The sequence below is a fragment of the Spermophilus citellus genome (assembly GCF_964194105.1).
Source record: "Spermophilus citellus genome assembly, chromosome: 6".
Lineage (NCBI taxonomy): Eukaryota > Metazoa > Chordata > Mammalia > Rodentia > Sciuridae > Spermophilus > Spermophilus citellus.
Window position 1 is genome coordinate 6,321,620 of NC_138187.1, and position 21,527 is coordinate 6,343,146.

The 21,527-nt window shown below is 44.1% G+C and overlaps 1 protein-coding gene across 1 annotated transcript; it reads right to left on the reverse strand.

Moving 5' to 3' along the window:
* Positions 1-9,255: 9,255 nt before the first annotated feature.
* On the reverse strand, positions 9,256-20,842 carry ZNF174 (zinc finger protein 174). The gene is made up of 3 exons (XM_081296756.1): positions 19,193-20,842; positions 17,852-18,074; positions 9,256-13,972 (listed from the first exon to the last, which is right to left on the reverse strand). Exons 1-3 carry the CDS (start codon positions 19,592-19,594, stop codon positions 13,371-13,373), a joined length of 1,227 nt encoding a protein of 408 aa, XP_081152882.1. The 5' UTR covers positions 19,595-20,842; the 3' UTR covers positions 9,256-13,370.
* Positions 20,843-21,527: the final 685 nt, after the last annotated feature.

The window sequence follows — 21,527 nt, forward strand, 5'->3', positions numbered from 1 at the left end:
ATCTCAGTGTATGTGCAGGCACTTCCTACACTTCCTCTTGCTAGCTAACTCCAGAGATAAATCCAGGTCTCCAACTAACCCACCTGCCTCTGAGAGCAAATGGGACTTGGCATTTGCTAGGCCTTGGGAAGCATTAAAGAGCAAAACAATGGGTTGAAGAATACAGTTTAAAAACGACTAGGAATTTGCCACAGATCTTCTCTCCAACTTAGTGCAGAGTGAGTAGGAGATAAACTCCAGCTCCCAACTTTTCCCTGAGGTTAGAAGAACTGGAGTATACATCTGCCACCACAGCTTTCCCAATTGCATCTCCAGGAATTGGACTTTATTAACTTGTCTTGGCGCATAAGGATGGCATTTGGTACACTCTAGTCTTTTGGGGATACTGAAAACAGAAAGCAGATTGGACAAGCACAGAAGATTGAGAGGCACCCAGAATCTCTGGCTAGGCTCATTGGTGAGATACAAGGCCAGTTGTTAAGACTGGGAGAATGGATTGTCTTTTTTAAAAAATATTTATTTCTTTTAGTTGTACAAATGCCTTTGTTTTTATTTATTTTTAGGTGGTGCTGAGGATCGAACCCAGGGCCTCACACATGCTAGGCGAGCGCTATACCACTGAGCCACAACTCCATCCTGGTTGTCTTGTCTAATGTGCAAAAATCAAAATAGAAGCTGGGCATGGTGGTCACATGCCTGTAAACTTAGTGGCTTGGGAAGCTGTGGCAGGAGGATTGCAGGTTCAAAGCCAGGCTCAGCAACTTAGGCCCTAGTGTGACCTGTCTCAGAATTAAAAGGGCTGGGGATGTGGCTCAGGTGAGCTCAAGTCACACACCAAACCATATTATCAAAATTGTTAAAAGTTAAAAAGAATTATGAAAGCATCAAAAAGAGAAAAGCAACTTCTTATGTACAGGAGATCCACCTTAAGACTATCATATTTTCAGCACAAACCTTTCAGGCCAGAGGGATGATATATACAAAATTCTGGGGTGGAAGGGAAACTGCAAAAAATATTATGCGTAGCAAACACTCCCTTCAAAAATAAAGGGAAGATAGAAGACTTTCCTCATACAAAAACTGAGGGAGTTTATCACCCTCAAATGAAAAAAATCTCACTTTAGCACTAGGGATATATATAGGCCCTGAATTAGTAAGTGTAATGCCTTCAACTTTGTTTTTCCTTCCCTGAATTTGATCCCCAGCACAATACAAAGAATCCCCAACTTTACACTTCAATTACTAGAGAAAGAACAAACAGAACTCAAAATTAACAGAAGGAAAGAAATGGTAAGAATCAGAGCTAATCACGAAAAAAATAGAAAAATCTATGGAAAAAAAACAATAAAACTATTACTTGGACTTTTGAAAAGTTAAAATAGACAAACCTGTAGGTAGACTAAGAAGAAAAAAGACTCAATTAGAAAACAAAATAAGAGCTACTGCAATGGATTCCCCAGAAATAAAAGGATCACAAAGGGGCTGGGATTGTGGCTCAGTGGCAAAGCGCTTGCCTCACACGTATGAGGCACTGGGTTCAATCCTCAGCTCCACATAAAAATAAATAAAATAGGGCTGGGGATGTGGCTCAAGCGGTAGCGCGCTCGCCTGGCATGCGTGCGGCCCGGGTTCGATCCTCAGCACCACATACAAACAAGGATGTTGTCTCCGCCAAGAACTAAAAAATAAATATTAAAATTCTCTCTCTTTCCCTCTCTCTCTCTCACTCTCTCTTTAAAAATAAATAAATAAATAAATAAATAAATAAATAAATAAAATAAAGGTACTGTGTCCATCTACAACTAATTTTTTTTAAAAAAAAGGTATCACAAGGGGGCTATTATGAACAATTACATGGCAACAGATTGGATAGTCAATAGGAGATGGGTAAATTTCTAGAAACACAACCTACCAAGGGCAAATCAAGAGTAAGTCTGAACGGCCCATTAAGAAAAGAGATTGAAATAGTAACCAAAAACCTCCCAGTAATGAAAAGCCCAAGACATGATGACTTTACAGATGAATTAATACTATTCCTTCTTAAACTCATCTAAGAAATAAAAGTATTACCCTGATACTGACTATAAGCAGACTATAAGAAAACTATAGTCCAATATCTTTAATGAACATAGATATAAAAATCCTCAATAAAATACCAGAAACTCAACACCTCAAAATATTAAATTCTGAGACTAAGTGGGATGCAAGTTTAGCTTAACATCTGCAAATTCACTAATGTGATACACCACATTAGCAGATGAAAGATTAAAACTAGTTGGGCATGGATTGCACACCTGTAATTCCAGCAATTTGGGAGGCTAAGCAGGAGGATCTCAGGTTTGAGACCTGCCTCAGCAACTTAGAAACTTCACAAAACCCTGTCTCATAGTAAAAAGTGCTGGTGTTGTAGCTCAGTGGTAAAACACCCCTGGGTTCAATCCCTAGTACAAAATAAATAAAGATTAAAACTACATGATCATATTATCAGATGCAGAAAAAACATTGACACAGCTCAGGAGGCTGAGGCAGGAGTATCATGAGTTCAGAGCCAGCTTCAGAAAAAGCAAAGTGCTAAGCAACTCAGTAAGACCCTGTCTCTAAATAAAATACAAAATAGGGCTGGGGATGTGGCTCAGTGGTTGAGTAGCCCTGAGTTCAATCCCTGGTACAAAAAAAAAGTTTCCACTTATGATAGCATCAAAAGGAGTAAATACCTAGGAATAAATTACACTTGAAATTCAAAAACATTGATGAAAGAAATTGAAGATGTCATAAATAAATGGGAAGACATCCTATGTTCATGAGTTGAAGGAATTAAAATTGCTAAAACGTGAATACCACCAAAGGCTTGGGTTCAATACAGTCCTTATCAAAATTCTTATAAAATGTGTAGGGATTCAGCTTGACATCACTGTAGCCCTCTTAAATTGGAACCACCATGATTGCCCCTGAATAACCCTGTTCATTCTCCAATCCTATAGTTTCCCTAGCATACTGTAAACAAAGAAAATCATTAACCTATCATGTGAAGCTTTGTGATTGGACTCTGGGACTTTTCAGTACCTGAAGTCTTTGATTTTAGCTTGAGATAAACTATGTGCAGTCAGTTTTGTCCTGGCATTATGTATACCTTTACTTCTGGCACAAATTGTGGGGATCCACTGATCTGCCACTCATAACCACACTTCTGTCAGTAAGTAAGTCCCATTGCAGTCTATATAATCCTGGATACTTTTTGCCTCTTTTTTTTTTTCAGTTTCACAGCAACTTGGTGCTGGTTCTCATGTACTAGGACCAGGTTGTTGCAGGACAGTATATTTAACAGAAATAGAAAAAAAAAACACTCTAAAATTTGTTTGAACCACAAAAGACCCTGAATAGCCAAAGCAATCTTCAGAAGGAAGAACAAAGTTGAAGGCATTACACTTCCTGATTTCAAATTGCATTACAAAGCTATCGTAATCAAACAATAAAATATAAATTGAAATATAAAATCAAAACATACACATAGATCAATGGAACAGAAAAGAAAACCAAGAAATAAACCTAAACATATATAGTCTACTAATTACACAAGTGCACCAACAATACATAATGGGGAAATAAGAGTCTCTTTGATAAATGGTTTTAAGGAAACCAGATATCCAGAATTAAATTGGATCCTTACTTTATACCGTACAGAGAAATCAACCCAAAATGGATAGATATCCAAGAGTGTAAAACCTGAATCTATAAAATTCCTAGAAGAAAGCAGTGCATCTCCTTGACATTAAACTTGGCAATGTTTTTGTTTTCTGTTTTTCTTATATAACATCAAAGTCTCAGGCAAAACAACAAAACACATGTTGAAATATCTTAAACTAAAAAAGCTGATTCACAGCCAAGCAAAGAGTTAACAAAATGAAGTCAGCCTATGGACTGGGAGAAAATATTTGCAGATCATATGTCTGATAAAGAATTAATATAAAAATGTAAGGAACTCATACAACTCAATAGCAAAAAACAACCTGATTGAAAAATGGGCAAAGTATTCAAATAGATATATTTCCAAAGGAAACAAAAATAGCCAATAGGCAGACAAGCACATCCTCCCATGTACTTGGGAGGCTAAAGCAAGAGGATTGGGAGTTCAAGGCCATCTTGGACAATACAGCAGGACTTCCTCTCAAAAAAAAAATGGCCAGTAGGATATTGAAAGGTGCTCAACATCATTAATCATCAGGGAAATGCACATCTAACAACAACCTTATAACTATTAATATGGCTGTACTCAAAAAGGGAAGAGATGAAAGTGTTGATGAGGGTGTGGAGAAAAGGGAGTGTTTGTACACCATCCATATGAATATAAATAGGTGCAGCCATGATGAAAACAGTATGAAGGTTACCCAAAAAATTAAAAAATAGGACTATCACAGGAGTCAGCAGTCACTCTTCTGGATATATGTCATTAGAATGAAGCCAACACCTTGTAGAGATACAGTTTCCTATGTTCAACAATAATGGAAATAATATAACAATATTCAAACAATAAAGGAAACAAATCTTTGTCTCTGGATGGGTGAATGGATAAAGAAATTGTGACACAATCACACCCAACGTGTATGTATGCACATAAAGTGGAATAATATTCAGCCTTAAAAAATTCAACAACAGATGAACCTGATGGATGTTACACTAAGTGAAATAAGCTAGACACAGAATGAAAAATACTTCATGATCTCACTTACGTGTGGAACCTTAAAAATATGAAAAACATAGAAACAAAGTAGGTGATGGTCAGTAGGGAAGGGAAGATGTGAGTGAAAGGGTACAGAGTTGCAGTATGTAGGATGAATAAGTACAGCATGATGACCACAGTTAATAGTTTTGGAAATTTGCTTAAAGGTAACTGCACAAGATGTTAGTCTGACTGTAGCAATCATACAGAATCATGCTGTATATCTTGAATGTGTTGTTTTACATTTATTTTAAAAAGTTTTATTTACTTGGCTCATGGACCCATTCCTAAACCAGCCCCTGTGGCCAGGAAGATGGAGTGGACTACTGATAGGCCAGACTTGGTTTTCATTTGCTCTCCTGGATACCTGGCCCAGGAGACCCCACTGGGGTCAGCCCCACCAAAATCACAGATTTAATGTGAAGAAAGAGGTGACTGCAAGGTATGCTTGGGATACTATTACAAAAGAGAGGGTGGTATTTGGACTAAACATAACAGGGAAGTCAGAGTAGTGAATCAGATAATTAGAATAAAACTAAATGGCTGGCTATGTGCCAGGCCCGGTCGTGCTAAGCGTTTTTCCTGAATTCACCACCATCGCCTATTACAGGTCGGAAAGGGTTGGGTCACAGGGTATGCTGAGAAGTGAAGGGAGACGGATGCGAGGCGCGTTAACGGTGCGCCCACCACTCCCGAGGAGGACCCAGTCTGTTTCCACAGTGCCCAGCGCACAGTCGTAGTCTACCCCAGCACAGTCGTAGTCTACCCCACGGTGTGCAAGTGTGCGCGGCCTCTGGGGAATCGCTGCTGCCACCCCGCGGCTGCCCTGGCCGGCGAAAGTCAGCCCCGACTCCTGTGTCAGGGTTACTTCCATCGTGTGGATCCTGGGTATCTTAGGAGTGCGGTTGCGGTTTGACATTGGTGTGGCTTTCTGGGTTGACTGTTTTCCCCCCTACACCGAGTTACGACTGCACCGCCGGCCAGCCAGCGCGGAAGGGTGGCGGGCATGTAGCTGGCCTCCAGTAAGTACCGACACCTTTTATGTTGGCTGCACGCCCGCGTGCGTCAAGGCGCGCGAGCCCGTTGCTGTGCGCCACACTTCCCAGGGGGCTCCGCGCTGCCCGCGCTTCTTATTGACAGCTCGGCAACAGTGGGAGGCGGAGTTTCCTGGGGGACCGGCACTGACCGTACTTCCTGCAGAGGTCTCTGCCATTGCAGGCGGGTTCTCTACCCACACTGCCGCCCCCCCCCCCCGCCCCCAGTTCCCTGGTTCATCCCGCTGGTGGGGACCGGCTGCGGCAGATTCCCACGGAATGTACCTAGTGGCCCTACGAAAGGGGGCATGTGAAGCCACGAACCCATTCCCTCGCCTCGCGAGCCTGCTCTGCGATGCGGGCAGGAAGGCAGGGGCAGGGTTTTGCTATTATGCAGCCAGCGATCTGACAGTGACAGACAGGAGGAGCAGGGAGGAGAGCCTGTGGTGGGGGCGCTGCTTCTTCCCATAGAGCCCACTAATGGGAAGGTAGCCTCACAGAACCCTCCTCGCGACTTGGGTCAGGGCTGCAGCCCTGGTGGAAAATCAAGGTGGAAAAGGAGCAGGCGTGAGCCTGCCTTCTGGGGGCGCACTTCCCAGTTCTGCCCTCCAGGGAAAATAGTTCTTTGGGATGTAATGGCAACCTCCATTACCTCCTGCCTCAGGAGGTCCCATTACTCTCCCTCAGAACAAACGTCATCAAAGAACTTCCCCCTCAGCTCTTGTTACTCCTTCCCTGAAGTACATATCTGACTTCTGGTTGACCTGACAGCCTAACCTATGATTCCTCAAAAGTTTCTATCAGGGGGGCTTACTTTCCTTTTATAGAACAGCCCCTTTTCCCCCAGGGAACCATCCTGCCCAATGTGGTCTGTGCCTCAAAGCTGGACATCCAGGAGCATGCTTTCCAGAGGTTTCTGGGTCCCCCAGGTGCTGTGCCTGTTTTTGGCTCTGAAATACATGGCCCTGGTGGGTTCCCTCTCCACATTCAGAACAGTTCAGATTTACGAAGGCTTAACCTTTTGTGGGATGTTCTGGAGGCCCAGTACAGTTCCCCTCATCTTCCTATTCTGTCACCCCTATCCATTCCCTTTCTACTGTACTCATGGGGCAATGAGGGCTCCAGGGTCAAAGGCCAGTATGCCCAGCATATTAGAAAAGAAAACTGGGAGGGTCCCAAAATGAAATGTTGTAAAGTGGGAAGTTCTCTCTCTATGAAAATCTCTAACAAAAGCTTGGGTGCTAGTGCAGCAGGTATAGAGGAATCTATGCATCAGGTAGAATGTGGACAATGTCAGTGTTTCTTCTAGCAATACACTGTGATTTTTGGAAAGGTTTGGAGAGAAGAGTGTAGGTTAGTCGGAGTCAGATTTGATAACCTGCTTATGTTTTGCCTTGCCCACTGGTCTGCACTTCTGGCAGTGGCTGGACCAGTCTTAGGAGAGCCATCCCTATGATGACTGTGCCTCTTGAGGGCCCAGACACTTCTGCCCCTTGGAACTGTTGCTTTGGGGTGGTTGGGAACTCACTATGCAGGAGGCATAAAGTCAGATCGTCTCACTTAAACCTCATAAGGCAGATAGTAGTATTCTCGTCTTGCAGTTGGAGAAACAGGCTCTGAAAGGATGAGAGCTGGGACCCAGTCTAGGTCTGTAAAAAGACAAAGTACACACATACTTGGCTTGCTGAACAGTATCCCAACATTCTACTTAAAATTTCTAAAAGATAAGTAACTTTTAAAACTTCCCCATAACACTGTCTTTGGCTTAAAGATCCTGGCTCCATTTGGATATACGCTCCACAGTGTCAGCTTTGGGGCTTCACCATTTCCTAAGACAGAGTCCTAAGAATTGACCAACCCTGGTCTTCCCTCTGTTGTCCTGTGTTCACAGGACACTGTTCCTGTTCTCTCAGGACAACCTAGGTCCTTGGTACAGATGTCCTCCTGCCATACTCACACAACAGATATTACCATGTATGTCCTCAACACTTTCAAGTTGGATACACTAAAATTCTACTTTGTGGGGCTGGGGATGTGGCTCAAGCGGTAGCGCGCTTGCCTGGCATGCGTGCGGCCGGGGTTCGATCCTCAGCACCACATACCAACAAAGATGTTGTGTCCGCGGAGAACTAAAAAATAAAATATTAAAAATTCTCTCTCTCTCTCTCTCTCTCTCTCTCTCTCTCTCTCTTTAAAAAATCTTTTAAAAAAATAAAATAAAATTCTACTTTGTAACTATCACCTTTGGATATTCTGCTTCCACTGCTCTGACTTGAGGTGCAGGGACCCATGAAGTCCTTGCCCTGGGCAAAATCAACTGGTTATGTTGCCAGCAATGGAGGCTGTCCATGGTTTATTCTTTTAAATTGAGTTATAATCCACATAACAAAATTTACCTTTTTAAAGTGCACAGTCCAGTGGGTTTTGTATATTCACAGGTTGTGCAACTTTCACCCTAGAAAGAGACCCCATACCTACTAGCAGTCATCCCCTATTTCTCTCTCCTGAGCCTCTGGAAACCACTAATCTACTTTTTGTCTGTTCACATTTCCTATTCTGGACATTTTTACATAAATGAACTCATACCATATGTGACTTCTGGATTCTTGCCTAGTGATTTCAAGGTACATCCATGCTAGTATGCTATACCATTTCTTTTTATGGTTGAATAGTATTCCATTGTGTGGCTGGATGGCATTTTGTCTATTCATTCTACCATGTTATTTCTTGGGGTGTGTCCCCTGTAAATCTTTTAGGTGTTCCTTTTCCAGTTTGGAAGAGTCAGGTTGCTTGTAGCATACTCGGATGCAGATCTAAATCAGGAAAGCCTGACTAGAATTCTTTTCCTGGTACTGGGTGTGGTGGTGCACACCTATAATCCCAATGGCTTGGGAGAAGGATCATGAGGCAGGAGCATCATGAGTTCAAAGCCAGACTCAGCAACTTAGCAAGGCCCTAAGCAACTTCATGAGACTCTGTCTCTAAATAAAAATACAAAAAGGGCTGGGAATATGGTTCAGTGGTTGAGTGCCCCTGGGTTCAATCCCTGATACCAAAAAAAAAAAAAAAATCTGGGTTACTCCTCAATTTTGGACAACTAAGTCACCTCTTCTCCAATGACATGTTTCTCAGGGACCTTGCTTCCTCAGATCCTCATCTTTCTTATCCTACATCCTTCTATACTTTTGGGCTTCAGCAGATTCAGTAAGAGCAACCACCCAAAACCCTTGATTCCCAAATTCCCAGCCCAGTGATTAATGAAAGACATTTCTGGATGCAGTGGTACACACTTATAGTCCCACTACTCAAGAGGCTGAAGCAGGGAGACTGTTGGAACCCAGGAGTTTGAGGCAAGCAGGGGCAACATAGTGAGACCCATCTCAAAACAAATCCAAAACAAACAAAAAGCCCCACAAACATTGAAATCAGACCTACTCCTAATTCAAGGGCTGTTTAATAGTTGTGCTGTAGAGAGTCTGTCTCTAAATAAATAAATAGGCTGGGGATGTAGCTCAGTGATAGAGTATCCTGGGTTCAATCCCCCATATGGCAAAAAATAAGTAAATAAAATTATATTACAATGAATGGAATGGAAGAGACTATTTATAAGTCATATGTGTAAGGACTTGATTCCAGAATTTTTATAGAATTCTTACAACTGAACAATAAAAACAATCCAATTAAAATCGGGAAGATGTTTTAAATAGTCATATTTTTGAGGCAGGTATACAAGTGGCCAGTAAACATATGAAAAGATTTCCAACATCATGAGTTATTAGGGAAACGAAAATCAAAATCACAAGATACCAATTCACACTCACCAGGATGGCAGTAATGAAAAAGACAACAACAAGTATTAGGGAAACTGAGACTCTTCACATACTGCTGGTAGGAATATAAGATGATGCTGCCACTTGGAAAAATTTGGTACTTTCAAGAAGAGTTAAACATAAAATTACCACATGACCCAGAAACTCCACCTCTAGATATACACCCAGGAGAAATAAAGACAAAAGCTTATGTATCAATGTTCTTAGCAGCCACAAAGTAGAATCCCAAATGTCCACTAATGATGAATGGACCAACAAAGCGTGGTCCATTCATACAATGGAGTATTGTTGGCAATAAGAATAAAATCCTAATGATACAACATGGGTGACCTTGAAGACATTATGCTCAGTGAATGAAGGAGAGGGTCTTGAGATGGAGCCAGAGCAGAGAGTGATTGCTAATGGTTTAGGGTTTTGTTTGGGGCTGTTGGAAATGTTCTAAAGTTAGACTGTGGTGATAGTTTCATGAATACACTATAATCACTGAACTGTACACTTTACATGAATTTTCTGGTATGTGCAGAAAGATAGCATTTCTGTTTTAGAAACAAAGGAGGAAATTTCAACATGTCTGTCATAGTCAGGAGCTGCTGCTAATTTAATGGGAGTGGTAATGGTATTATGGGATGGGTTTACAAGTCCTCATCTGCTATAGATGGAAAATACTCTTCAGAAAGGTTTATGATGTGGGTACCCCACATCATGAGTTATGGCCATACACTCTCCTCATCTCTCTGAGGTTGACAGTGACCACACTTCTGGAGTAGGAGTTACCTCCACCCTGACACAGATAGGTGCTACGCAGGGCCTGGAGAAGATAGCAGAACCTAATGGCAAGGGCTGCATACGGGAGGAAAAAGGCCCTTTTATTATTCGGGGGTGCTATAAACAGAAGCTGGATGCATGCTAGTGGGTCAGAGTCCTGCTGAAGCTCTGGGGCACTATGCATGGGCAAGGAAGCCAAGGGGAGCCCTCCATATGAATACAGTATCCAGAGGCCTTCTTCCAGGCCACCTGATCTTTCCTGCCACTGCTTGCCTGGAGGTGAACCTTATACCAAAGGAAAACGAGTCCGGGACAAGTCAGTCAGCATCAGACTTGACATACTCTGGAAAAGAATAGTGTTCAGAGCAGTGATTATGTCACATTTATTCAAGGTCCACCACTAAACGGGTACCCAAAGACATGAAGATTAGACAATTACTAACGGGTAATCTGAAGACAGGAAAAATGCCAAGCAGCAGAAACTCTTTTAAGAACAATCCCTATGCCTACCTTTATAAATAAGAGAACTGGAAGTTCCTTCTCTTTCAGAAAATCCTTTTGACCAATCAAGTTTACTCAATACAGATATGGGTGGGTGGTAGGTTGAAACACGGCCCCCCAAATATATCCACATCTTAATCCCTGGCACCTGTGCATGTTACCTTATATGGCAAAAGGGACCTTGAATATATTATTAAGGATCTTCAGATCATCCTGGTAGGCCAAATATGACAACAGTCCTTATAAGAGGAAGGAAGGAGGGCCAGTGTCCAAGAAGGCAACACAATGAAAGAGAGGGGGATTCATCCTGAAGAAGGAGGAAGAGGTCACAACCCACAGAATGCAGGTGACTACTGAACCTGAAAAGGTCAGGGAAACAGACTTACTCTCAGCATCTCCAGGAAGACCCAGCCCCAACCACAGCTTGATTTCAGCTGAGTAAAACCAATTCTGGACTTCTGACTTCCAGAACTATAGAAGCTTCTTTTGTTTTAAGCCACTAAGTTTGTAGGCTTTGTTACAGCTCCAGTGGGTAACTAATACAGATGTGATCAGCACTTGGAAGTTATTAATAGACAACATACATTTGGCCTGGAGAAGGGCAGGGAAAGGAAGGAATGTGAGACACAAAGCCTTTAGCTAGTGACAGGCTGCAGCATGGAGTGAGGTGAGGAGCAGGCTGAATGCTGAAGATAAAATCCTTCCATGACTTAACATAGCAGTTGGGAAGGGGATCTGTGATTAGAACCTTCAGGGCCAAAAAAGCTGGACTTTCTGTAAGTCTCTGGATAAACTATCACCAGGATCTCTGAATTCAGGTAGAAGTATGGGCCCTGAGGTTGGGGCCTCAACTATTCAACTACTGAACATTTATTTCTTTTGACTAAGCATGGGCCAAGTTCAAAAGCTGAAATGATGGAAAACACAGTTCTTGTCTTGAAAGGGCTGCTAAAAGTGAATGGCAGTTTCCCTATCCTGGGATCACTGACATGCTCAGCCAGGTGGCTGTTGTGGGCACTGTCCTGTCCCCTGGAGGATTTGTGAGCTCCACCTGCTAGAGGCCAAGAGAACCCTTCCTCCCCTGAGTCACAACAACCTGAAATGTCTCTACACATTGCCAGATGTCCCCTGCAGGGCAAGAATGCGGCCAGGTTGAGCAAGCCCAGCTTATGGAGTCTAGCAAGGAAGCTGACCCATGATTACAAACCAATTTTTCCCTGGGATTTGCATAGGCAGCTCTTTTGAGATGGAGGAGGGAAGATGGAGTGGGAGGCAGCAGGAATAAAAGGTAAAGAAACAGTGTGTGTAAAGGTGCTGAGTGAAGACCCTCAAGTGTGCTCTCATCCCATAGCAGTTAAGAGGAACATAAGCTTCTTTGGGGCAGAATCCTGTATGGTAGTGATCTGATACTGACATTTCAGGAAGAATGCTACCTGTTCCTGTTTCTGCATGAGGCAGTGCACCAATCTGCCAAAAGGCTCCTCAAACTGAGGAGCAGGCTGGCTTGCCTGGGGTGACCTCGAATTATACACTGTTTTAATTTCTACTTTGAGAAAATAAGCGGTGGAATTAGATGATCTCCCAGGCCTAGTTCTGGGACTCTTAACATTTTATATAAATATATTTTGTCATTTAAAAAAAATGCTATGGAGGGAGAATTTATATATCATAAAATTAATTCATTTTGATAACTTTTTGCAAAGTCGCTGAGTTGTGCAGCCATCACTGTAATCCAGTTTTAAACACTGTTTTCCTTTCACTGGTTCTGACAGTTTTAAAGCTCATGGCCTAGGTAACAAAGGAGAGCAGGCAGAACCCCCCCTTACATTTCTGAGCACTTAATCCATCACTTCCTCCTCACCATGGCTTTTCCCTGTCTTCTGGGTTAGGGTTGTTGCAGATGTGTGGAATTTCTTTTTCTAAATCAAAGGTGTGTGATAAAAAAGATCCCTTTTTTATTTTGATAAAAGCACCATGTGCTGGCTTGGAGATGCTCCTCGCACACAGGCACATACTCAGATTCTTTGTTATAATCAACTAGGCATTTACAGAAAGAGTACTAGGGGATTCATTTTCCAATGAGTGTTACCTTGAAATTGTGGAGAACTGCTCAAGTATGCAGATGAAGATATGGTGTGGAATGGCAGCAAACGCACAACTCTCTATGGAATTCACCTTTAACATATTTAGAGGATAAGTAATGCCACGGGAAGGGGGGGTAACAGCAGTGGGGGGGGGTCACCTATGGGGTCATCCTGATTCTCCCTCAGTAGTTATTCCCCATTCTCTGCAGATACTGCAGTACTCTTTGCCCCAGTACCCAGACCTGCCATCTCTTCACCCTGTCACTCTGTGCAGTGGGTCCTGGACAGCCTTTCTGGGGCTCCTCACCAGCCAAGCATACACCATCACTCCCCAAGGGCCACTTGGTTTCCCTGTTAAGTCATGTAATCTGATTTACATGTCAGTAGGGAAGGAGGTACAGGAAGCCCTTCCCTGTGACTGTGAAGCCTGAAACACTCCTCAGTTCCCATGGTGGAGCCTATGGTGTTGGTGGAGGTTTGAGCTTTGGCGAAAGCTTTTCCCACACTGGCTGCACTGGTATGGCTTCTCTCCAGTGTGGATCCTCTGGTGCAGTTTCAGGGTCGACTGCCGTCCAAAGCAGTTTCCACACTCTCCGCAGGTGTAGGGTCTCTCTCCTGTGTGCACTCTCTTGTGTCGCTTCAGTTCCGAATTCCACGTGAAGCTTTTCCCACAGTCATCACATTTGTAAGGTTTCTTCGCGGAGCGGGTTGGCTGGTGACCAAGACGCTGCAAGCGACTGCTCAAGCTTCTTTTAACTCCTTTACTCTTCTTCAGCTCTCTCAGGGGGTGACTTTTGAGGGGGCTGCTGATGTATTCCAATTCCCTGCAATGTCTCTGGTAGTGAACAAACGGCTTCTGAGCATTTGGGGGGCTTACCTGCCTCCGAGACAACCGGGGCTCACTCATGTTTGCCCCTCGTGGCTCAGGGCTCTGCAGACCATTCCCTTTGGACCTGCCAGTTGACACTGCACATGGCTTTGCTCCTTTAGCTCCTTCCTGTTGTGGATTTTCCTTGTTGTCACTCCTTATTTTGGGGGCCCCTATAATTAGAAAGAATACTCTTCATTTTCCACACTTAGAAGAAAAAATGTCAGTAAAAGAGATATGAAATGTACAGTGTGGATTCTCAAAGATGCCTCTGCTGGCAACTTGCATTAGACTCCTGAGGGTGGGTACTCGCTAACAAGCAGGCTCCCAGCCACCCCCCTGCTGAGTCAGCATCTCTGAGGCTTGGACCTGCAAATCTGTACAGTAATCGGCTCCTGGGGTGTTCTGATTTATATTAGAAACCAAGTTCTCCAATTCTTTTCCTCCTTCCTAAGTTTAGGAAAAAAGGAACAGGGAAAAGGAAACCCACTGGAACTGAGCATCAGCTAATGGATGAAAGAAGGAAGGGAGTTGACATCTTATTTATTTATTTTCTTTTGATGGGGTCTTGCTATGGATGCTACCCAAGCTGGCCTCAAGCTCCTGAACTGGAGCAAGCCTCCTTCCTCAGCCTCCCAGGTGGTTGTGACTCCAGGTGAGTACCAATGTGCCTGGCTGAGAGTTGCAATCTTAGCATTGCAAACAGTTATCTGGACAAATACTCCTCATTTACATGAACATGATCAAAACCCTCTTCAGAGGATGGTTAATCCAGTGAGTGGTTTCTGTCATTACACAGGTGATAGCATGACTAGAATATGGACTAGATGTGTTCTGGTCACAGAAACTTCCCACCATGGACTGCCAGGACTGAGGATCAGGATGGAAGTGCCCTGGCACAGCTCTTGGGAAGCTGCGGATATTGAGCAGTGCTACCCAATAGGAGCTCTTCTGAGGTGGAGAATTTGTGTGTGTGCTGTTCAACAGGGTGGCCACCAGCCACATGTGACTGTGAGGCTGCTAGTATTTGAAATGTGGCTAATATACCAGAAGAACTGGATTTTAAAATTTAATTTAATTTTAATTAACTTAAATTCAAGTTTAAATAAGTAGCTCAAACAAATACAGTCAATTGATCATCAAGGTTCTTAAAATAATTCAGTGAAGAAAGAATCGTGTTTTCAATAAATGACATTGGGAGCACTAAATTTCCACAAGCAAAAGAGTGAAGTTGGATTCTGCTGTTTGTCTCCCCATCACCAAATTAACATGCCGACAATCCATAGTGCAGTGGTGCTGGGACATGGGCATCTGGGATGCAACTAGGTTATGAAGATGGACCTTGTGAATGCGATTAATGTCCTTATAAAACAGGCCAAAGGGAACTTATTTAACCCATTTTCAGCCATGTAAGGAAACATTGCTATCTGTGATGAATGGGCCCTCCCTGACATTCTGTGTGCTGGTGCCTTGACCTTGGATTCCCCAGCCTCTGGAATTGTGAGCAATAAATTTCTGTTGTTTATAAATCACTCACTCAGTCTAAGGAATTTAGGCTAAATGGACTTAATAGACCTCTATCTTATACAATATATAAAAATTTACTTGAAATGGACCAGCAATCTAATATAAGAGTTAAATCCTATCTCTGAAGAAAGCATATCTATATCTTTGCAGCCTTGCTTTAGGCAATGGTATTTTAGATATGACACCAAAAGCACAAGCAAAGAAAAACAGAAATTATACTATCAAAATGGAAGACATTTGTGCTTCACAGGATAGCAAGGACAACCCACAAAATGGGAGGAAACAATGGGAGTATTCAGAATATATAACTCTTAAAAACTCATTAAAAAGACAACCTAAGTTAAAAATGGGCTAAGGCTCTGAAAGCTACTTCTCCAAACAAGATAGACAACTGACCAATAAACACACAGAAAGCTTCTCAACATCATAATTTATTAGGGAAATGTAAATCAAAACCTCAAGAGGATACCTCTTCACACTAAGATAGCTATATTAAAAAAGACTGATGATAACAAGTGCTAATGAGAATGTGAAGAAATTAGAACCTCATACTCTGTTGGTGGGAATGCACAAATACTTTGGAAAAATGGCCTGGTAGTACCTCAAAAAGGTTAATGCTAGCTATGACCTAGCATTTCCATTCCTACATATACATCCAAGAAAAATAAAAACATATGTCTACGTAAAACTTGTACACAAATGTTCACAGCAACTTTATTTATTTATTGGTGCTAGTTATTGAACCCAGGGCCTTATGCAGGCAAGGCAAGCACTCTACTAACTGAGCTATATCCCCAGCCTGCAACATTATTTTTAATAGCTAAAAGGAGAACCACAAAGTCCACCAACAGGTAAGTTTTAGATAAAAATGTGGCCTATTCATACAATGCATATAATTCAGCCAAAAGTAAGGATCCATGCTACAACACGGACAAAACTTGATAGCATCATGGTAAAGAGGTCAGTACAAACTGCCTTGTAGTGTATGAGTCCACTTATAGGAAATATCCATAGAATAAGCAAATCCATAGAGATAAAAAAAAAAAGATTAATTGTTGTCAGGGCTATGAGGAGGTATAAGTGGAGAGTAGTTGCTATGGGTAATGGGTTTCTTTTTGAGATGATGAAAATGTTCTGGAATTACACAGTGGTGACAGTTGTACAACTTTGTAAGTATATTAAAACCCACTGAACTGTGTACTTTAAAGGGTGAATTTATAATATATGTATTATATCTCAATAGTATAACTTAAAGGGCCACAAGTGGCTAGTTGCTACTATTATATTAGACAGTGCAGCTCAGAAGGATCTTTGACATGAGGAACATGGAATTCCACCCTTCTAGGGATAAAATGAAAGGAGACACAAGCCAGCACCTGCATACCCACTGTCTCTGCTGAGAGAAGGGAGTGTGTGGTCCACCTTGTTCAGGACCATGAAGGCTACATTATGGGGCAGGACCTCCACAAGGGTCAAAAGCTTTTCTTCCCAAGTTCCAAAAATAATCAAAACAAAATGCAATGGAGTGAATGTTTATGTTCCCCCAATTTCATCTATTGAAACCCTAACTCCCAAGGAGGTGGCATTAGGAGGTGAGACTTTTGCAGGTGATTATAAGGGCTCTGCTCTCACGGGAATGCAATTCCTGCCCTTATGAAAGAGGCCTGAAGGAGTTTGCTTGCCTACTCTGCCATGGAATGTGAAGACATAGAGAAATTGGTAGTCCACAACCCAAAATAGGTCCCTCATCAGAACCCAAACATGCTGGCAGTTTGGTTTTGGACTTCCTAGCTTCTGGAACTGTGAGAAATGAACTTTTGTTGTTTCTACGCTGCCTATTCTCTAATATTTTCTTATAGATGCCTGAAAAGACTACAACACAAAGTTTCTCCCTAAACACAGCAAATGTTAAAGAAACAGAGCTGTAGTCTTCTTGGAATCACCCTCTCTAATCTGCTGGCTGTATCCTGGAGTCACACAAGACTGACCAGAATGTCACTGTTATAATAGCACTGTGTAGAACAGGGCCAGCAATTATACTGGTATTGTACCAGAGGCAGATAGGGCAATAGACACAAGGGTTTAAAGCACAAAGGATATCACAGAGGAGGAGGAAAAGGAATAATATGGAGTGGGGCTTTTTCTCTACTGGGCAGAACATTCTTTAGCATGGGACCATGGAAATTCATCTGTGGTTATATCTAGATCTATCTTTATCCTACAAAGCTCTGAAAGGGACAGAAAAGTAGATACTAGAATAATCCTACTATGCATTGGATTCGTTAACAAAATGATAAAAGCATACTTATTTGTAGTTTCACTACCACTGTAATTAGTGGAGTCTTTTAGGGAATAAATATCAATACACATAACATTAAAAACCTGGGAATAAATATCAATACACACACACACACACACACACACACACACACACACACACACACAGTCTATAACTTTGCAGAATGATAAGATGCTTTCATGGAAGGAAAGAGCAGATGAGAGGGAGAGAGAAGGCAGAGTGTTACCTGTCCCAGTCAATATGGGAGCTGGTTCCTGGGGGAGTGGGGATTTCTCCCAGTGACGGGGGCTCAGCCGGTCATGAGGTCCTTCCTGGGAATGCTCCACCAGAGAACTCTCCCTGATATCTCTCCTAGGAATTTGTGGTTGGAAGTCTGGCAGTTCCTGTTCTCCAATCTGAGATCCAGTTTTCTCCAACAGCACCTTCTGTCCCTGCATACAAACGGCCACCTAGGAACAAGCCCCATCCATTAACACTCCAGTTAGGACCAACTGAGAGCAGCTTTCTTGCCCACTGCTGTACAATAACCCCTTTACCTTGGGAACTTCTGCTCATGGCCCAGAGGTCAACTTTATAGAGACCACTGAAACGCTCACAGGAAGCAAGGGAAGGGAACACAGAATGAGGCAGCTTCACAGCATCCAGTACTTTCTGACTGCCTATCCTCAAGCATGGGCCTTTAACAAGGCCTGGAGTTGAAAGTCATCAGAAGAGAGCTGGCACCAATGGCACCAATGGGTCAGTCATGACACTGGCCCATCAAATTCCCTCCCCACACCCCTCACCTCTCAACTTCTGTTGGAAATAGGCCATATAGGAACAGGAATCAGTATGGTGAGGGGACATTAAAAAATCATTTTAATGTTTTTTTCTGCCAAAGACTCTCCTATCAGGGAGGTCCAATAATAGTAGGGGTCTAAAAGAACTGCCCCACCTGTTCCCATTTTCCAGAGTACATATGTTTGCTTCCTGCTTAGGCCTTGGCTGGGGTCTGGCTTGGGGAATGGGATGGGAAAGAATAGCAACACTAGGCAAGTGAGCTGTAACCTCCTGATTCAGAGACAACAGGGCAGACACACCACTGGAAAAAATTCATTGAAATTCCCCCCAAGTCAGCTGATCTTTCCAATAATTCTGATTGTAGGAATGAATGGGGATTAGATCTATCAGCAGAGATTCAAGAACCTTAACTCCCCCCCCCCCACTCCATATTGGTGATTGAAACCATCCAGGGTCCCTTGCATGCTTAGGCAAGCACTCTGCCACTGAGCTACATATCCCCAGCCTTTGAACCTTAAAGCTACTTTCTGGGACTTGCGGCCCACAATGGAATGAAAAAGCAGAGCACCTTGGTGCTCTACTTCCTCATTGGATGTCAGTAGCTAGGTTTTCTGAAACTTATTAGAAGTTGCAGGGGGTTCCCAGATAGAGGCTGGAAGTAACTTTTAAAAATCTCCTGGACTCTTAAATAGGGAGGGATCCAGAGATAAACAGTACAAAGATGACCAAACAACAACAAACAAACAAACAAAAAACCCAGGGGACCATGACAGAGGACTCTCCTTACCCACTGCTTTGGTTTCTTGGATGCTCTGTGAAAATCTTCTACCAGGGTCACAATCTCCTTGCTGCTCATTGGACATCGATGCCTGACCCGAGCCTGGATTTCCGGGGGCAGGATGATTAGGAACTGTTCCATCACCAGGAGCTCCAAAATCTGCTCCTTGGTGTGCAGCTCAGGCTGCAGCCACTGCCGGCAGAGCTGTCGGAGCTGGGAGAGTGCCTCTTGGGGTCCAGTCACCTCTTGATAACGAAACCGTCTGAAGCTTTGTCGGGAGAGCTCAGGATCCGGGAAGTTTTTTTGCAGAGTAGGTGCTCGTTTCTCTTCTAGCTTTGTTATTATGTGTCTCTCTTGCTTGGAGGAAGCCTGAGTCTGGGAACTCAAAGTTATCTCCATTTTAGCTGCCATTTTGGGGGGCTCAAGAAAACAACTTCTCTCTCCTTGTAAACTGGTCAAGCCTTTGGGATCATGACCCTGGAGAAGTCTCTCTGAATGCTAGAAAGATGGTAGAAACGAAGCTCCTCCGAGATGTTGGGAAGGACGACTGCAGAGACAAGGCCTTATTTGCCAACCCTTTCTCCAGACAACCTTAATACAACAGGTCCTGGGAGGGGGTCTGTGTTTCGTCAGTTTGTAAAACTGTCTTGCAAAGGAGAAAAATCATAACGTCCTAAGGGCACTGGGAAAAAATATTTCCTTTATTTCGGTAATAAGCACACAAGTCTCCGACGAGAGGCGAAATATAATCTAACGGACAGGGACTGGAATCACCAGGAAAAGTTCAAGCCGTCTTACAGGTAGCTTGCTCCAACTCTCCCGCATCCCGGCTGACGCCGACCGCGAGCATCCTGCGGGGAGCGGCGGCGCAGGCCCCGGGAGGCCCCAGCGCTGGTCGGGTGGCCAGTGCGCCCGGAGTCTGCCCACGCGAGCGCGACGCGGTGAGGCACGGCAGGCCGAGCGGCGTGGGGCCGCGGCCCAGTCCGGCCCCGGCCTGGCGGAGCCGCCGCAATCACGCGCGCAGCTCGGCGGGGTGTGAGCTCCGCCCGGCGCCTGCGACACCAGCGCCCGGAGGAGCGCGGTGCCTGTGCCCACCTGCAGCCGACTCACCTCTCTGGGTACCCGGGACCCGGAACCCAGGAGCACGGGTCGGGGGCGGGGCCGAGGCGCGGGCCGTGGAGAAGCCCACACACTGCCACCCCGCGGGAGGGACCGCCTCCGCCCCGAGGGATTGGCTCCTCGGGGCAAACCCCTCGCCCATTGGCTGAGCAGTTTGTCATACTATCGCACTGCACCCCGGGAGTCGTAGTCTTGGGCTTGGCCCCGAGCGTGCGCAATGGGTGGCCTGTTGCTAGGCTTGCGCCGCTGACTTCCGGCCCCGCGGCGAGGGAGTCTGTGGAGTCCCCAGTGCTAAGGCTGGGTGGGTCTTCTGCTTGCTGGCGGCCGGGAAGGATCGCATCCCCGGACCCCCTCGCTGCTCAGAGCCTTGTTCTAGGCGCTTGGAACGGGTCACGGACCCGCAGCTGGCGCCGGGGCCTCCCCTCTACCCTGCTCGCTTCGCGGGGTCTGAACCACAGTTCCCGACCAGCAGATGCTTGCTGAGTGGGGAATGAACCAGCTCGCTCCCCATCTCAGTTTGCATTTCTCCGAGTGCGCCATGGCCTAAGTGGAACAAGTTCTTGAGAGACCTGCATGAAAACATTTAGCAACGAATGGGTTGTCAGGGCTCTGGGGGAGTACAGGCTCCTCCTGCAGCATGAAACCAGAATAGCATCTACTACATTGTCCAGCTATTCCAGGTGCAGGATGTGAGAAAACCTGTCAAAGTTCTGGTGGGAGTATTCTGTGTAACAGTAGGCAGGATACCTAATCGCTCAGTTTCTGCTGTTCTGCTAAAAAGGAAAGCTAATCATAACACCCTTGAGTTCTTTATCTCTAGCCCTCTTTCCACAGTAAAACTTAAGAATTTTACTATTAATTTATCTATTTTTAAGTGTACAGCTCAGTAGCGTTCATTATACTCACATGTGCAACATGAATCCATTTTAATATTGCCTGCTGAGGAAATATAAGCTACGATATAAAATCCAAAGGAATACTATCTTTTTCATTGGAGCGTTTGCCATTTGATCTGTTTTAAATAATTGAAACCCACTCAAAATAACTAAAAGATACTGCTTTGCCTAAACTGGCCCTGGCAACCCAAGTATGTAGTCCAGTCTCTCGTGCATTGGTAACCTCCTGTTATCAGGCTCATCCCTGTGGTGGAGGAGTGGAAGAGTGAGTGGGACATAGTTGCAGAGAGGGGCAGTCTTACATCTACCCATTTTAGCCTTTCCCTGGA